General features: G+C 39.2%; 2 protein-coding genes across 2 annotated transcripts in view; one reads left to right on the top strand and one right to left on the bottom strand.

Moving 5' to 3' along the window:
- The window catches only part of LOC110329470 (cytochrome P450 2C42-like), a gene marked incomplete at its 5' end in the record, with an annotated part of 24,520 nt that extends 19,126 nt beyond the window's left edge, over nucleotides 1–5,394 (top strand). The window contains 3 exons of the mRNA XM_029543827.1: nucleotides 285–472; nucleotides 2,098–2,239; nucleotides 4,765–5,394. Of these exons, the coding sequence (XP_029399687.1) occupies nucleotides 285–472; nucleotides 2,098–2,239; nucleotides 4,765–4,946 (512 nt within the window). The remainder of the gene's footprint in view (nucleotides 1–284; nucleotides 473–2,097; nucleotides 2,240–4,764) is intronic.
- LOC110333495 (cytochrome P450 2C18-like) overlaps nucleotides 1–14,733 on the bottom strand; it is a 232,603-nt gene that overhangs the window by 105,602 nt on the left and 112,268 nt on the right. The gene's annotated exons all lie outside the window — the stretch shown is intronic.

The following is a 14,733-nucleotide window of genomic DNA, read 5'->3' as shown; positions in this document are numbered from 1 at the left end:
ACCTGCCTCTGCCTCCTGAGTGCTGGGATTAAAGGCATGTACCACCATGCCCGGCTGATATTGATATTGATATTTAAGTATGCCAATTTATATATAAGGGCTCTATATTATTACATCGAATATATAGGATATTAGTATTTATATCATAGCAACTGTCACTTCATTAGTAAATATTATGCTTTCAGAATACTGCCAAACATCTTCATATTGCTACAAGTAACCCTGAGTTGTGGCCAGTGTGCCAATTCTTTCCATTTCTGTCATTTTTCACTGTGTTAAAACAGCTAAAGTCCAGGAAGAAATCGACTGTGTGATTGGTAGACACAGGAGCCCCTGCATGCAGGACAGGAATAGCATGCCCTACACTGATGCTGTGTTGCATGAGATCCAGAGATATATTGATCTCCTTCCCACCAGCNTTCCCCATGCAGTGACCCGTGACATGAAATTCAGAGATTATCTCATTCCCAAGGTAAGCTCCTTTCTTCTACATTGTGCCTTAATGCTCTTGATCTCCAATTAGAGTGAGTGAAATTAGCCCAAGATATTGCCCAAGATATTGGGTCTTGCAATTTCAGATTACCAATGTTAAAGAGAAAGTGATGAAAAACCTTCAGGGAATTTAGGAGATTAAGCCAGCCAAACCACTGATAATGTATTCAAAATCAGACTGTACTAGAATTCTTTTTTTTGTTTTTTAGAAGTAATTAGAGGTCTTTATTGAAAATTATTGGAAATTCTTCACAATTTTCCAGCAACACTAAACATTTCTTTATCTGAGTAATTTACTGGCCCTTTATTTCAAATAACATATAGGTACTCAGTGTATATTGTTTACCTTCTTTTTTTATATTCCTTCTTTTTATTTAATTTTTTAAACCTTCTTAATAATTTACTGAGTGGTTGGTGGCAATTTTTTGTCCCTACAATATAAGAAAAATGTAAACCCTTTAAATCTGGAACCTGGATACACTTTATGCTATTTCCAATAAAAGCTTATAAATTTTTAGATCACATCTTGGTTTGTTGCACTGTAGACATTTCAAATTTTCTCTTGGCTGTTTGCACTTTCAAATAAAATTAAAAGTTCATATTGTTAGTCTTTGAAAAGACCCTTCTAGTATTTTATCAGAATGGTAAGAAGTACATAGGCACATTTATCAGAATTCATATAGTGACCTATTAAATATTCCAGTTCATATAATTATGTCCTCTGTTTCAGGGTTGGTTTATGTGTCATTGTCCTCTAATAGTTTGCTCCCAGTTATAACTGTGGCATAAAAATGGACAAAGGAGACCTCACAGGGGTCACATGTTGTAAGGTGGGCTGGAGCATATTAACTATGCAGTTAGTGGATATGGCTACTTCTTATCTTAAGGTGTAATTCAGATCTCTCCATTATAGAAGTTCTACTCTTTTCCTAATTAGTAAAATCTATTGTATGAATCACTGATATCTTATGAATATATAATTTTTGTGAATCATCTGGTCAGTTTCGCAGTTTCAGTGTTTATATTCAAGTAAAGTGATGACCCTTACTGGAATTCTTAGAAAATCTGNAAATTTCTAAGTCTGTCATCTCTTTAGGTTTTGTCCATCTCTTCTGTGAAAAGACATCATGTATATTTTAAAATTAAGGCAAATAAACTGTATGGCAGGGAAAAATTCTCAATAATTTGATTTTGGCCACGTTATTCCACAAGACCTTGTTAATTTTATCAGACATTATTCAGGTAACATTACTATGAGCAGATAATTCTGATTTTTTATGTAAAACCTTACATTTGAAGCCACATTTCAAGTATGCTTGATGCAATAATAACAGGGGTGAAGTAGAGAAGTGGACCCCAATGCATAACAGTGTTAAGCTTCTTGATAACAGAATATCAAATTACTTATTTGGATACTGTATCAAGGTTATTGCCAGTGGACTACTGTCAACCCATCCACATGTGTTGCATGACCTGTCTGTCTAGATATGTCTCTGTTCTTGTTTGGACATTATTTACCATAAGCTTTGACTATGCCATATTTATTGTTTCTCTTACTTTATCAACCCTTATATAACTTGACTTGTTTATTCTTCTTTTTTCCAGGGTACCACTGTCATAGCATCACTGACTTCTGTGCTATATGATGATAAAGAATTCCCCAACCCAGAGAGGTTTGATCCTAGTCACTTTCTGGATGAGAGTGGCAAGTTTAAGAAAAGTGACTACTTTTTTCCTTTCTCAACAGGTAATCAAAATTATTTCCTGGTTTTTTGAATCTTACATTATTTGCACCCCTTCTTCCACAATGCTCCCTGAGCCTTAGCTTCAGGAGTTGTGCTAGAGATGTATGTGCTGCAGCTATGTACCCAATGCTCAACTGCTCTTTGCATTTTTATCAGTTATGGTTTTCTATAAGGGGTTCTCTTTGTTGCAAAGATAAGTTTCTTTCATGAATGTTAGACAGACACTTGTCTGAAAATATGGATAAGTCGAACCATGACCTCACTATCTCAGAGAAGTTGAGTAGGTTTTCAGTATCCGCTGAGGGGGCTTTAAGCCCAATTAGACAGCTATTGTTTACCAACAAGATGCATGTGTGTCATTATTAAACCCTTAGGGATATTTTGACATGCTTGGCATTATTGTGGATCATCAATATCATAGCTAGGTAGGAATATTGATTGCCAACTTCCCTTATGAAATTGTGTCTCCTAGAGGTGACAGGGAAACTTGACCCATGATATATTGCTGCCTAAACAGGACCTGAGCATATACAACACCAATAGGTAACGTGAAACAGGGAAGTCTCATGGGCCTCCATTTCTAAACAAAGAACTACAGGCAATTAAAGAATACTAAGAGTGGGAAAAAATCTTTTTCCTCATTCATGAGCCTCCTCATTGCTTTTACAATTCTAAGTGGTTAGCCTTTAAATTATATGCATGCAAGTAACATTAATGGACTTAACATGGTGTATTTTTATATCTATATACACCTATGTTACATATATATTTAATTATATGTACATATACATACACACACATTCACACACATATATTTATAATTTATATGTAATAATAACACAGAGAAAGATCACAAATTTTAGCGGGAGCAAGCAGGGTATGGAAAAATTTACAAAAGTAAAGGGAAAGATTAAATGATGTAATTATATTTGAATTTCAAAAAAAAAAAAACTCTAGGCAACAGAGTCATTTGTATGTATCCCTTGAAACTTTCCAACTTTTATATATTTTCTTTTGGGATAGTAGATTAGCTTTGATCTAATCATTATTCCCAATGCCCATGCACTTTCTCTGAGACAAAACATATCTGCAGATTCACATTAGTGGGACTTTAGAATGTTGACTTATCCTTTCCCAACTCACCAATCTACACCATAGCATGGTTGGACTGTGTGTCTAAATATATCATTAAGCTACTATAGAAGTTTTCCTAGATAGTAGGACACCTTTTTGTCTGTGAGACAGGTAGTCAGTATCATGATAGCTCACTCCTTATTACCAGTCTTCTGTACAAGTTACTTTTCTTGTTTTTGTGTACAAATTCTGTTTGAGAAGCACTTTAAGGGTTTATTTCTCCTTAAAGTTTGAGGGAAGATAGTCTTTAATGGAGGAAGAGACATGACAGAGAAGTTCCAGTTTGGGCAGGGAAATGATGGTTCCCTAGTAACTGCACACTGCCTGCAGCTGGAACTACAGAAGGGCTGAAATCAGCCCTTGTTAAGGTGGGAGGCTTAGGGAATGGGCAATATGTAGCTCTGGTGTGGCTGGAAAGATTCATCTCACATCTTGGATGAACATGAAACAGATGGCAGGTTGGAAGCTAGAGAGACTATAAACCTTCAAGACACATCTTCAGTGACTGAGTTTCCATCCTAAACTTCCACCTACTAAAGTTTCCACAACATTATAAAACAGCATTGCCAACTATGGACTATATATTTAATTAAATACATGAGGCAATGGAGGACATATTGTATTCAGTACACAACACAGATACTTTTGTAAGCAACTGTTTCTGGTGACCACTGCCTGTCCATTTATAGCTGTGGACTTGTATCCATGGTGACTCAGTTTGCAAAGATGTCAGGTTTTCCAGTCCCTAGAGTAGTTTAATTTTTACAGTTAAGGAATATTCTCAATATGGCTTCTGGCTATAGTACTCTGTGTATTTGTTAGGAGATACATGAAGGTTTTCTTTAAAGCTCCATGCTTATGAGGTGTCGTGGTTGTCTGCTTCTTTAAGTGATTTTTTTTTTGTTTGGGTGGAGCCTGCTGTCCATGTTGCCCCACTTTCTCTTCTCCCTTTCCCTCCTCTGATGGTAGTGTTTCACATTATCCAGATATTTGGTTCCAAATCAGTAGTTTTTTTTGCCTCTTATGCTGTATTCTTCATATTCTCTGGAGTACAACATCTTTCCCTTTGTGCTTCATTAAATACCAGGGTTTACCACAGCTAACCCACCTCTATGAGAAGTTAAGTGTTCCTTTGTTTTCATCGGGTGAATTTGAAGTCCTGTTTTCAGTGCTGCTATTTCACCTTCTAAAGCATTTTATACACCTACTTTAATATTGTATTTCCTAGTATTAGTTGTGGAGAAAGGTATGTCAATCATTTTTACACTTATCCACCCAAATGATCATCCATATCAAAGAATGACATAGATTCTCCTTTATTACAGTTGCAAGCACAGTCCTTATCCCACTAAGCACCGTGAATTAATTTCATTCCATGTTTTTTTATTTTCAGGAAAACGGATTTGTGTGGGAGAGGGNCTGGCTCGAGCAGAATTATTTTTATTCTTGACCACCATTTTACAGAACTTTAACTTGAAATCTCCAGTTGATCTGAAAGACCTTGATACTACTCCAGTTGCCAATGGATTTGTTTCTGTGCCACCCAAGTTCCAGATATGCTTCATTCCCATCTAAATGGATTTCCCCACAAAGCCCTTTCCTTGAGGGTATAGTTCCTCTTCTATCAGGCATGTCTCTCTGACCCTATCACCAGAGATCTGGGATTCCATATACATACCTGCACAAACTGATTTATGTCCTTCTTTATTCATAAGAGAAAATACTAATAAACTAAAATAATGTCCCAAGATGTTTCTTCAACATAATACATACAAAGAAAGCATGACATCTCTGGCCTTCTATCTCTTAAAGATACAAGAAATACCTATCTTCTATTTGAGGCAATTTTTAGGGTTACTTCAAAAACAAGTCTGCAATTCCCTATGCTGTGCAATGATTTATTGATTTCAGCACTGTTAGTTCTTATCTGATGATGAATTACTAATATATTATTATTTCAAAACTAACAAATGTGACAGTTTTAAAGCACTGCATGTTTTAAATAAAAGTAATGTAATTATGGTCTGTTGGCAAAGTTTTTTTTTCTTTTTTGTATGGTCTCATGTTGTTCAGGCTAGATCTAAACTTATTATGCAGCTGAAGGTAACTTTAAATTTCAAATCACCTGCTCCAACACCCGAGTTCTGAGAAATATATATATCTATCTTACAAAATAATCCATTTTCCTTCTTTGTTCATAAGGCAAGTAGTAATAATTAAAATAATATTCTAAGATGGTTTTGTTTCTTCATCATAATACATACAAAGAAGGGAAATGTAGGAAAGCTTTTTAATCAAGTCTCACTAATAGTAACTACAGGGTTTGATCAGAATGAGAAAAATGATGCTGTAAAAGAATACAAACAGAAAGTACCCAACATAGGGAGGATGGCATATTAACTGTCATGATTCCTGTCCCTGAGATGGTGTTACTCTAAACATAAACACTTTGCATGGTCTTTCCAGTTTGTGACTCTTAGCTGTAACCAAGTATGAAACCATGCTTCCACGCTGGAGATCATGTGATGTGTGTATCATCCTTCTTTTCCAAACAAGACCAGAGTTCTTGGAGTCTCATCAGTTACTTTTTCTAATTTCCACATATTTTGTTACATCTATAAGAATTATGGTAACTTGATTTTATGACTCTGAAATCATTACTATCTTTGGATCATTAGAAAACACGGAAATGTATATTCAGGTATCATTAAATTCTGGTTAACATTTTCATTTCTTTCAGCATTATGTCTGCCATTGACCTTTGAAATGAAAATTTTAAATGTTCTATTAGCATGTGTGCTTGCATGCCAGAAGAGGGTATCAGATCTTATTATAGACAGCTGTGAGCTACCATGCTGGAGATTGAACTCAGGACTTTCTGAAAGAACAGTCAGTGCTCTAAACACTGAGCCATCATTCGAACACAGTCATTAGCTTTTTAAAGTTCATTTCTTAAAGGAAGCTACTTGCCATTCTCCTTGTTATATCTGTAAACACAGTGCCTGTTCCAGTCCAATACAAGAAGTTAATTAGAAATTTTTTTGCAGGAAAATGTATTTGTGTGAGAAATAACCTAGCTCAAATGAAGTTATTTTTAGTCCTCACTTCCATTTTATATAACTTTAACCTGAAATCTGTTGACCCACAAGAACTTGATACCACTCATCAGTGTAAGATATTAATGCTTAGAAACATATATGTGTACATATACATGGGCACATTTATAATTTATTTTCAGTACATACCATATATACATATGCATTTATAAGGAATTAACTATGATTTATTGCTAAATTAAACTCATGTAGCATGTATCTAGCCTTTTGCTATTTTCTATGTAAATGTAACATTTATTCACCAGATGTAATTGCTGTCTTGGAGGCTTACTGTTGAAGAAGCTTACCCTTTCCATTCTTTCTGATCTCTGGATGGCTGGTTAAACCCAGTTCTTCTGACCCAAAGTTCTCTCCTAGCTGATTAATTCAGTCTGTCTTCTCTCAGCTTCTTTCTGAATGGCTCTGCTTAGCCTAAAACTAACTCTGGAAATGTGTTCTAATCTTTTGGCTTCTTCTTCTTCGCTGGCTTCAATTGCCTCTGATGATCTGCACTGAACTGCATGAACAAGCACAACTCCACTGCACTGCACTCAAAGCACTGCCTCCAAACTCACTCAACTGTCCTACACAGAACTGACTGCCTCTCTCCCCTTGCACTGCTCTTAAACAGCTTCTCTTTCCTGTTCCATGCTTGTGAGAGTTGGGTGCATCCTATCTCTGACTCTTTCTGTGAAATCTTTCTCTGATGTTTCACTTTGTCTGCCCCTCAACTGGATGTCACTTTCAAACATGGCTATTTCCTTCCACAGACTAATTTATTTGAAGGTACACAGTAAGCATGTCTTGTAGAAAATTTTAATCCCAACCCAGATTTCTATCCAGCCTTGATAATTAAGTTCCTGGATAAAATACCCTCAACTTTTACTATTTGCTATAAACCTTAAACAGCACAAGAGCTGGGCATATATATATACCCTCTATGCTGTTAGAATTTACATTCCTATTGATAACATTGAGTAATTACTATTTTTCATCTGGGCTGCTTTTAAATCCAATTGTCCAACCTTCAGAGCCATATTTTCATGACTCACCTAACTCATGATGGCTTCTCCACTATTCACTTATCTTCCTCATGGTTCTCCCCTAACACCAAGTCCTGAAATCCTCACTTCTACCTATGTTTCTTCTGCCCAGCTATTGGTTGTTAGCCTCTTTATTTACTAACCAAAACAAAAAAAAACCTGGGGGTAAGGTCATATAGTGTCATTAGGGTCTATGTGTGGACTCTCTTGTCTCTGGGGTAACCAGGTCTTGAGGAACCAGTGTTGGGATTAGAATACAAGCAGCATGCGGTCAACCTGGGTATGTCTGTATTCCAACCAAGGGGATTAAAGTTCTGTGGTGTGTCTGCATTTCATCCAGATCAGATAGACCTAGGTCCTTGGATATGGTCCCTTGCCAAAGCAGTCATGTAGCTGAATTAAAATCCTTCTATATTTCTACAAAACAGTATTCCAGGAAAAGCCTCAAGATAACAGAATGATGATCTGAAAATTCCTCTCCACTTTATTTTATTTTATTTTATTTTATTTTATTTTATTTTATTTTATTTTATTTTGAGACAGGATTTCTCTTTGTAGTTCTGGCTGCTCTGGAACTCTCTTTGTAGACTAGGCTGGCCTGGAACTCACTACCTGCCTCTGCCTCCTGAGTGCAGGGATTAAAGATACATGCCACCACCACTCAACTGACAGTTTACTTGTTTTTGGCAGTGAACTTCCTTGACTTATTTTGCACTATTAAAATGTCTTGCTTGGGATATCTAAGGCATTTTCAGTGTCTAATGTCATGCATGGTATGTACTCACTCATAAGTGGATATTAGCCATGAAATAGACATACCCTTGATACGCCCACACACCCAAAGAGAAACAAGAGGGAAAGCCCAAGCAAGGATGTCTTGAATCATACTTGTAGAGGGAAATAAAATTGTTATAGGAGGCAGAGGGAGAGAGAACTGGGTAGGAGGGCAGGGGAAGGGAAAGGGGAATGGGGAGACAGGATTGGATATGGGGAGAGACAGGAGACAGGCCCAGAGGGCCAGGAGAATGAATTGAAATCTGCAGCTTCTGGGGTTGGGGAGTGGGGAGTGGGGAGGGGAGGAGAATCTCTAGGAAGTCCCAGAGAGCTGGGATGGGAGAGGCTCCCAGGAGTCAATGTGAGTGATGTTAGCTGAGATGCCCAACAGTGGGGCATGGAATGTGAAGAGGCCACCTCCTTTAACTAGGCAGGACCCTCAGTAGAGGGATAAGGACACCAACACACCCACAAAACTTTCAATGCAAATTTTTCCTGACTACAAGAAATGCAGGAATGAAGCAGAGACTGAAGGAAAGTCAACTGACAACCAGCCGAACTTGAAGCCCATCACATGGGCAAGCACCAATCCCTGACATTACAACTTTAAGCTCAGTGTCATGGGGCCTGGGCAGGCAGAGCCCAGTGTTGTGGGCTCAGGAAACCTGGTGAAATTAGCAAATTAGCTCCAATCTAACTCCAAATACAGAGCTTTGAATTGGTTCACTCCAACATCTATTTCATCAATGAACTGCTGGAGTGTGTGAAAGTGGCAGGTCCTATGCATTCAAAGCTGCAAGATCTCTATAACACGTGGCAACAACATGGTGTCTGAGAGGAATCCCTGTCAGGATCCACTACTGAAGGCATAGGCCTTCAACCAGACCAATGAATGACTCATTGCAATGAACATTTGCAGGTAAAGATTTGTGAATAAAAGGATGTACTGTGGGACACATTGTGGTAGATGATAGCTTCATCAACAGGATTTTATGTTTTATTTTTATGTATTTCATTATTTATTATTTATTATTATTATTATTGTTAATAGTCTAGTCATTGTCCTCCTCCTGGTTCACCTTCCCACATTTACTCATCCCATTCCTTCTCCCCTTATCTCCAAGGGGATGTTCCATCTACCCCTCTCTCTCCACTAGGCCTCCACACTTCCTGGGACCTCAAATCTCCCCAGGGTTAGGCACTTCTCCTACTGAGGTCAGACCAGGGAGTCCTCTGCTGGAGGTTTCAGACTAGTTCATGTATGCTGGCTCAGTGAAAGAGAGATCTCAGGGGTCCACGTTAGTTGAGACTGCTGGTTTTCCTATGGGGTCACCCACCTCCTCAACTTCTTCCAGCCTTTTCCTAATTCAACCACAAGGGTTCCTGACTTCAGTCCATTGGTTGAGTGTAAGTATTGCATCTGTCTCCTTTAGTTGATTGTTGGGCCTCTCAGAGCACAGTCATGCTAGACTCCCGTCTATAAGTATAGCATTGCATCAGTAATAGTGTCAGGTTTTGGGGCCTCCCTTTGAGATGGATCTGAATTTGTGCTGGTCACTGGATTGCCTTTCCCTCAGTCTTTTTTCAATATTCCTCCCTGTAGTTCTTTTATACAGAAACAATTCCAGGACTGAGGTTTTGACTGTGAGATGACAATACCAGCCCTACACTTGATGACCTGTCTTTCTACTTTAGGTAGATTCTATGAGTTCCCTCTCCCCATGGTTTGACCTTTCATCTAAAGTTCTTCCCTTTGAGTCCTGAGAGTCTCTCACCTCCCAGGTCTCTGGTATTTTCTAGAGGGTAACCCCAACTCCCACACCCTGAGGTTGCATATTTCCATTCATTCTACTATCCTTCAGGGCTTCTCTCCTGACTCCCCACTCCATACATGATCCTGTACCCTTTCCCCCTCTCTATGCCTTCCCCAAACTCAAGTTCCTCCCTCCCTCTGCCTCCTGTGATTGTTATCTTCTCTCTCTCTAGTGGGATTGAAGCAACCTCGCTTGAGACCTACTGCTTGTTAACTTTCTTGAGTTCTGTGGATTGTATCATGGGTATTTTATGGTTTTCTTGGCTAATATTCACTTATTAGTGAGTATATACCATGCAGGTCCTTTGGGGTCTGAGATACCTCACTCAGAATGATATTTTCTAGTTCCATCTACTTTCCTAAGAATTTCATGAAATTGTTTTTAATAGCTGAGTAGTACTCCATTGTGTAAATGAACCACGTTTAGTGTGTTCATTCTGTTGTGGGACATATGAGTTGTTTCTAGCTTCTGGCCACAAGTTAGGCTTCTATGAACACAGTGGAGCATGTGTCCTTGTGGTATGGTAGGGCATCTTTTGGGTGTATGCCCAAGAGTGGTATTTCTGGGTCTTCAGGTAGGTCTATTTCCAATTTTCTAAGGAACCTTCAGATCTTTTTCCAGAGTAGTTGTACCAGTTTCCAATTGCACCAGCAATGGAGTAGTGTTCTTTTCTCCACATCCTTACCAACATGTGCTGTCTGTCACCTGAGGGTTTGATCTTAGCCATTCTGATTGGTGTAAGGTGGAATCTCAGTCTTCTGAACTATAGGGGGGCAGGGGAAAGAGGGGGGAGGGAGGACAGCCGATGTCTGCCAGAGTTCCTTCTATGCTCTGGGCAGGTGTTCATGGGAGTGCTGCCAGACGCTTTCCACTCAGCCCCAGGTGGGCATCTAAGCCACTGACCCCATTGGATGGGGAGTGGTCAAGGGGCAGTCCCCCTGATACCAGGGGTCCCGGGGTGACTCCCTTGGCCCTGGGGTTATGAGAGAGAGGGCAGAGGGATAGAGGTTCCCATGCAGCCAAGAGTCCTTAGTCTGGGCCTTGACTAGAGCACAGGAAGGCCTTCCATCGGGAGATTAGAAATGGCTTATTAGAGGAAAGACTATCCCATTGTCCAAGCACACTGGGCCTTGATGAACAGAGACAGTCTATGGTTTTAGAACTTTATTGTAGAAGGGTAAGGGGAAAGAGAGAAGATAGAAAGAGAGATAGAGACCGGCCATGGCCAAAAGGAGAGAATGGGGAAAGAGAGAGGAAAAAGAAAGGATAGAGTAAGTGGGAGAGAGCAAGAGGGAGAGAGAGAGTAAGAGAGTGACAGGAGAGTAAGAGAGTGAGTGGAGGAGAGAGAATGAGGAGAGGAGAGGATGAGGAGAGTTAGAGAGTGAGGTGGGGCTAAGCAGCCCCTCTTATGGTGGGCTGTTATCTTTCCTGTTGCTAGGTAACTGGGAGGAGTCTAGCCTGAAGGTCAGAAGCTTGGGACATTGTCTAAGTGACTACTAACCATGCTTCTCCTATGGAAGTTGAGGGTGCAGTAACTTCGACAGGAGTCTCGAGTCCAGTAGACATGAGGGAACGCCTACTGTGCCATGTAGGTGAATTATCACCACTCCGGGGTTCAGACCTCAGCTTGACTGGAGACCAGATTGTATATATAGCCCAATGCCCCACATCTCAGGATCATTTTGACGTGCATTTCCCTGAGGACTAAGTGTATCCATCTAGCAGCCATGGGCAAACTGCATTTACTTGAAAGGGGGTCTGGAAATAAGGGAAGTGGGCTAGCAAAGAATGAATCCAAGACAAAAGTTCTGATCAAGGTTCAAAGTTTAATAATAAGCTTTGTGTATATAAAGGAAAGAAAAACACAAAACCCATCTCCTTCTTCAGATGGAGTATATTGTATCATCAAGGTCAGTTCAGGCAGCCAAAACATCAAAGTTCCCATGTTAACCTGCAACAGCAGCCAAGACATATGTCTCTATCCAAGCTGTTAAGACCTGTCATGGTTTATGTTTAAGGTCTGCTTAGCCTACTCAAGGCTGGGAAAGCTGGTCAGCCTTTTCAAGGCTGGGAAAGGCCTACTCAACACTGAGAAGGCTACAATTAAGAACTTTAAACCTTTCTTTATATGCTTCTTGGGCCATTCAAGACCCCTCTGCTATGAATTCTCTGTTTAGCTCTATTACCCCCCCTTTTTTTATTGTATTGTTTGGTTCATTTTTGGAGGTTAGATTCTTGAATTCTTTATATGTTTTGGATATAAGCCCACTATTGGTTGTGGGGTTAGATAAGATATTTTACAATTTATAGTTTGCTGATTTGTTCTTTTCAGAAAACAGAGGATTTTAGTTTCATGAGGTCCCATTTAGCAATTCTTGATCTTAGAGCCTGAGTTTTGTTCAGACAATTTTCTCCTGTGCAGATGCATTCAAGGTTCGTTCCCACTTTCTCTTTTATTGGATTCAGTGTATCTGATTGTATGCTGTGGTCCTTGATCCACTTGAACTTGAGCTTTGCGCAAGCTGACACACATGGATCTGTTTTCATTTTTCTACACAGCAACTGTGCATTAGACCAGCACCGTTTATTGAAGATGCTTTTTTTCTTTTTCTTTTTTTCCCATTGTATGTTTTGCTTCTTTGTCAAAGATCATGTAGCTAGTGTCTATGTTCATTTCTGGGTCTTCAATTTTATTCCATTGATCGATCTGACTGTCTTTGTACCAATCCCATGCAGTTTTTGTTGTTGTTGTTGTTGTTTGTTTTATTTTACTATTGCTTTGTAGTACAGCTCGAAGTCAGGGATGGTGTTTTCCCTAGAAGTTCCTTTGTTGTTCAGAATTGTTTTCACTATACTTGTCTCTTTTTTTTTTTTCTACATGAAATTGAGAATTGCATTTTCCATGTCTGTGAATAATTGTGTTGGAATTTTGATGGTGATTGCCTTGAGACTGTGGATTGCTTTTGGTAGGATGGCCATTTTTACTGTGTTAAACTTACCATTTCATGAGCATGTGAGATCTCTTCATTTTCTGATGTATTCTTCAATTTCTTTCTTGAGATGCTTGAAGTTCTTATCATACAGATATTTCACTTGTTTGGTTAGAGTTACCCAAAGATATTTTATTTATTTGTGAGTATTGTGAAGGGTGTTGTGCCTCTAATTTCTTTCTCAGCCCATTTGTATAAAGGAAGGCTATTGATTTTTTGAATTAATTTACTCATTTATTTTATTCTTTTCTTATTTGATATTTTTCTTTATTTACATTTCAAATGTTATCCCCTTTGACACTTACAATCTGGAAATTCCCTATCACATTCCCCCTCCCCCTGATTCTATGAGGGTGCTCCCTGACCCACCCATTCACTCCTGCTTCCCCACTCTGGCATTCCTCTACACTGGAGCATTGAGCCTTCACAGGACCAAGGACCTCTCCTCCCATTGATGCCTGACAAGGCCATCCTCTGCTACATATGCGGTTGGAGTCATGGGTCCCTCCATGTATACTCTTTGGTTGGTGGTTTAGTCCCTGGGAGCTCTGGGAGTGGGTCTGGTTGTTTGATATTGTTTTTTTTTTCCTATGGGGTTGCAAACCCCTTCAGCTCCTTCAGTCCTTTTTCTAACTCCTTCATTGGGGACCTCAGTGTTCAGTCCAATGGACGGTTGTGAGCATCTGCCTCCTTATTTGTCAGGCTCTGGCAGAGCCTCTTTGGAGAGAGTTATATCAGGCTCCCAGTGAGCACTTCTTGGCATTCACAATAGTGTCTGGGTTTGGTGACTGTATATGGGATGGATCTCATCCATAAGAGGCTAGGGCAGTGTCTGGATTTACTTTCCTTCAGCATCTGCTTCACACTTTGCCTGAATGTTTCCTCCCATGAGTATTTTGTTCCCCTTCTAAGAAGGACTGAAGCATCTACACTTAGGTTTGCCTTATCCTTGAACTTCATGTGGTCTGTGAATTTCATATTGGGTATTCTGTGATTTTGAGCTAGTATCCACTAATCAGTGAGTGCATACCATGTGTGTTCTTTTGTGATTGGGTTACTTCACTCTGGATAATTTTTAGTTCCCTCTATTTGCCTAAGAATTCCAAGAACGCATTGATTTTAATAGCTGAGTAGTACTCCATTGTGTAAATGGGCCATATTTTTGGTATCCATTTCTCTGTTGAAGGACATCTGGGTTCTTTCCAACTTCTGGCTGTTATAAATAAGGCTTCTTTGAAAAAAAAAAGAAAATAGTGGAGCATGTGTTCTTGTTATATGTTGGAGCATCTTTGGGGTATATGCTTAGGAGTGCTATAGCTAGGTCTTTAGGTAGTACTATGTCCAGTTTTCTGAGGAACTGCCAGACTAATTTCCAGATTGGTTGTACCATCTTGCAATTCCACCAAAAATGGAGGCATGCTCCTCTTTCTCCACATCCTAGCCAACATCTGCTGTCATGTGAGTAATTGATTGTAGTGATTCTGACTGGTGTGAGGTGGAATTTCAGGGTTGTTTTGATTTGCATTTCCCTGATGACTAAGGATGTTGAACATTTGTTTAGGTGCTTCTCGAACATTCGATATTCCTCAGTTGAGAATTCTTTGTTTAGCTCTGTACCCCATATTTATTTATTTATTTATTTATTT

Source organism: Mus pahari, chromosome 1 (genome assembly GCF_900095145.1).
Source record: "Mus pahari chromosome 1, PAHARI_EIJ_v1.1, whole genome shotgun sequence".
NCBI classification, from domain to species: Eukaryota; Metazoa; Chordata; class Mammalia; order Rodentia; family Muridae; genus Mus; species Mus pahari.
Note: the sequence above shows the minus strand (reverse complement) of the source record. Positions and strands in the feature narration are given on the sequence as shown.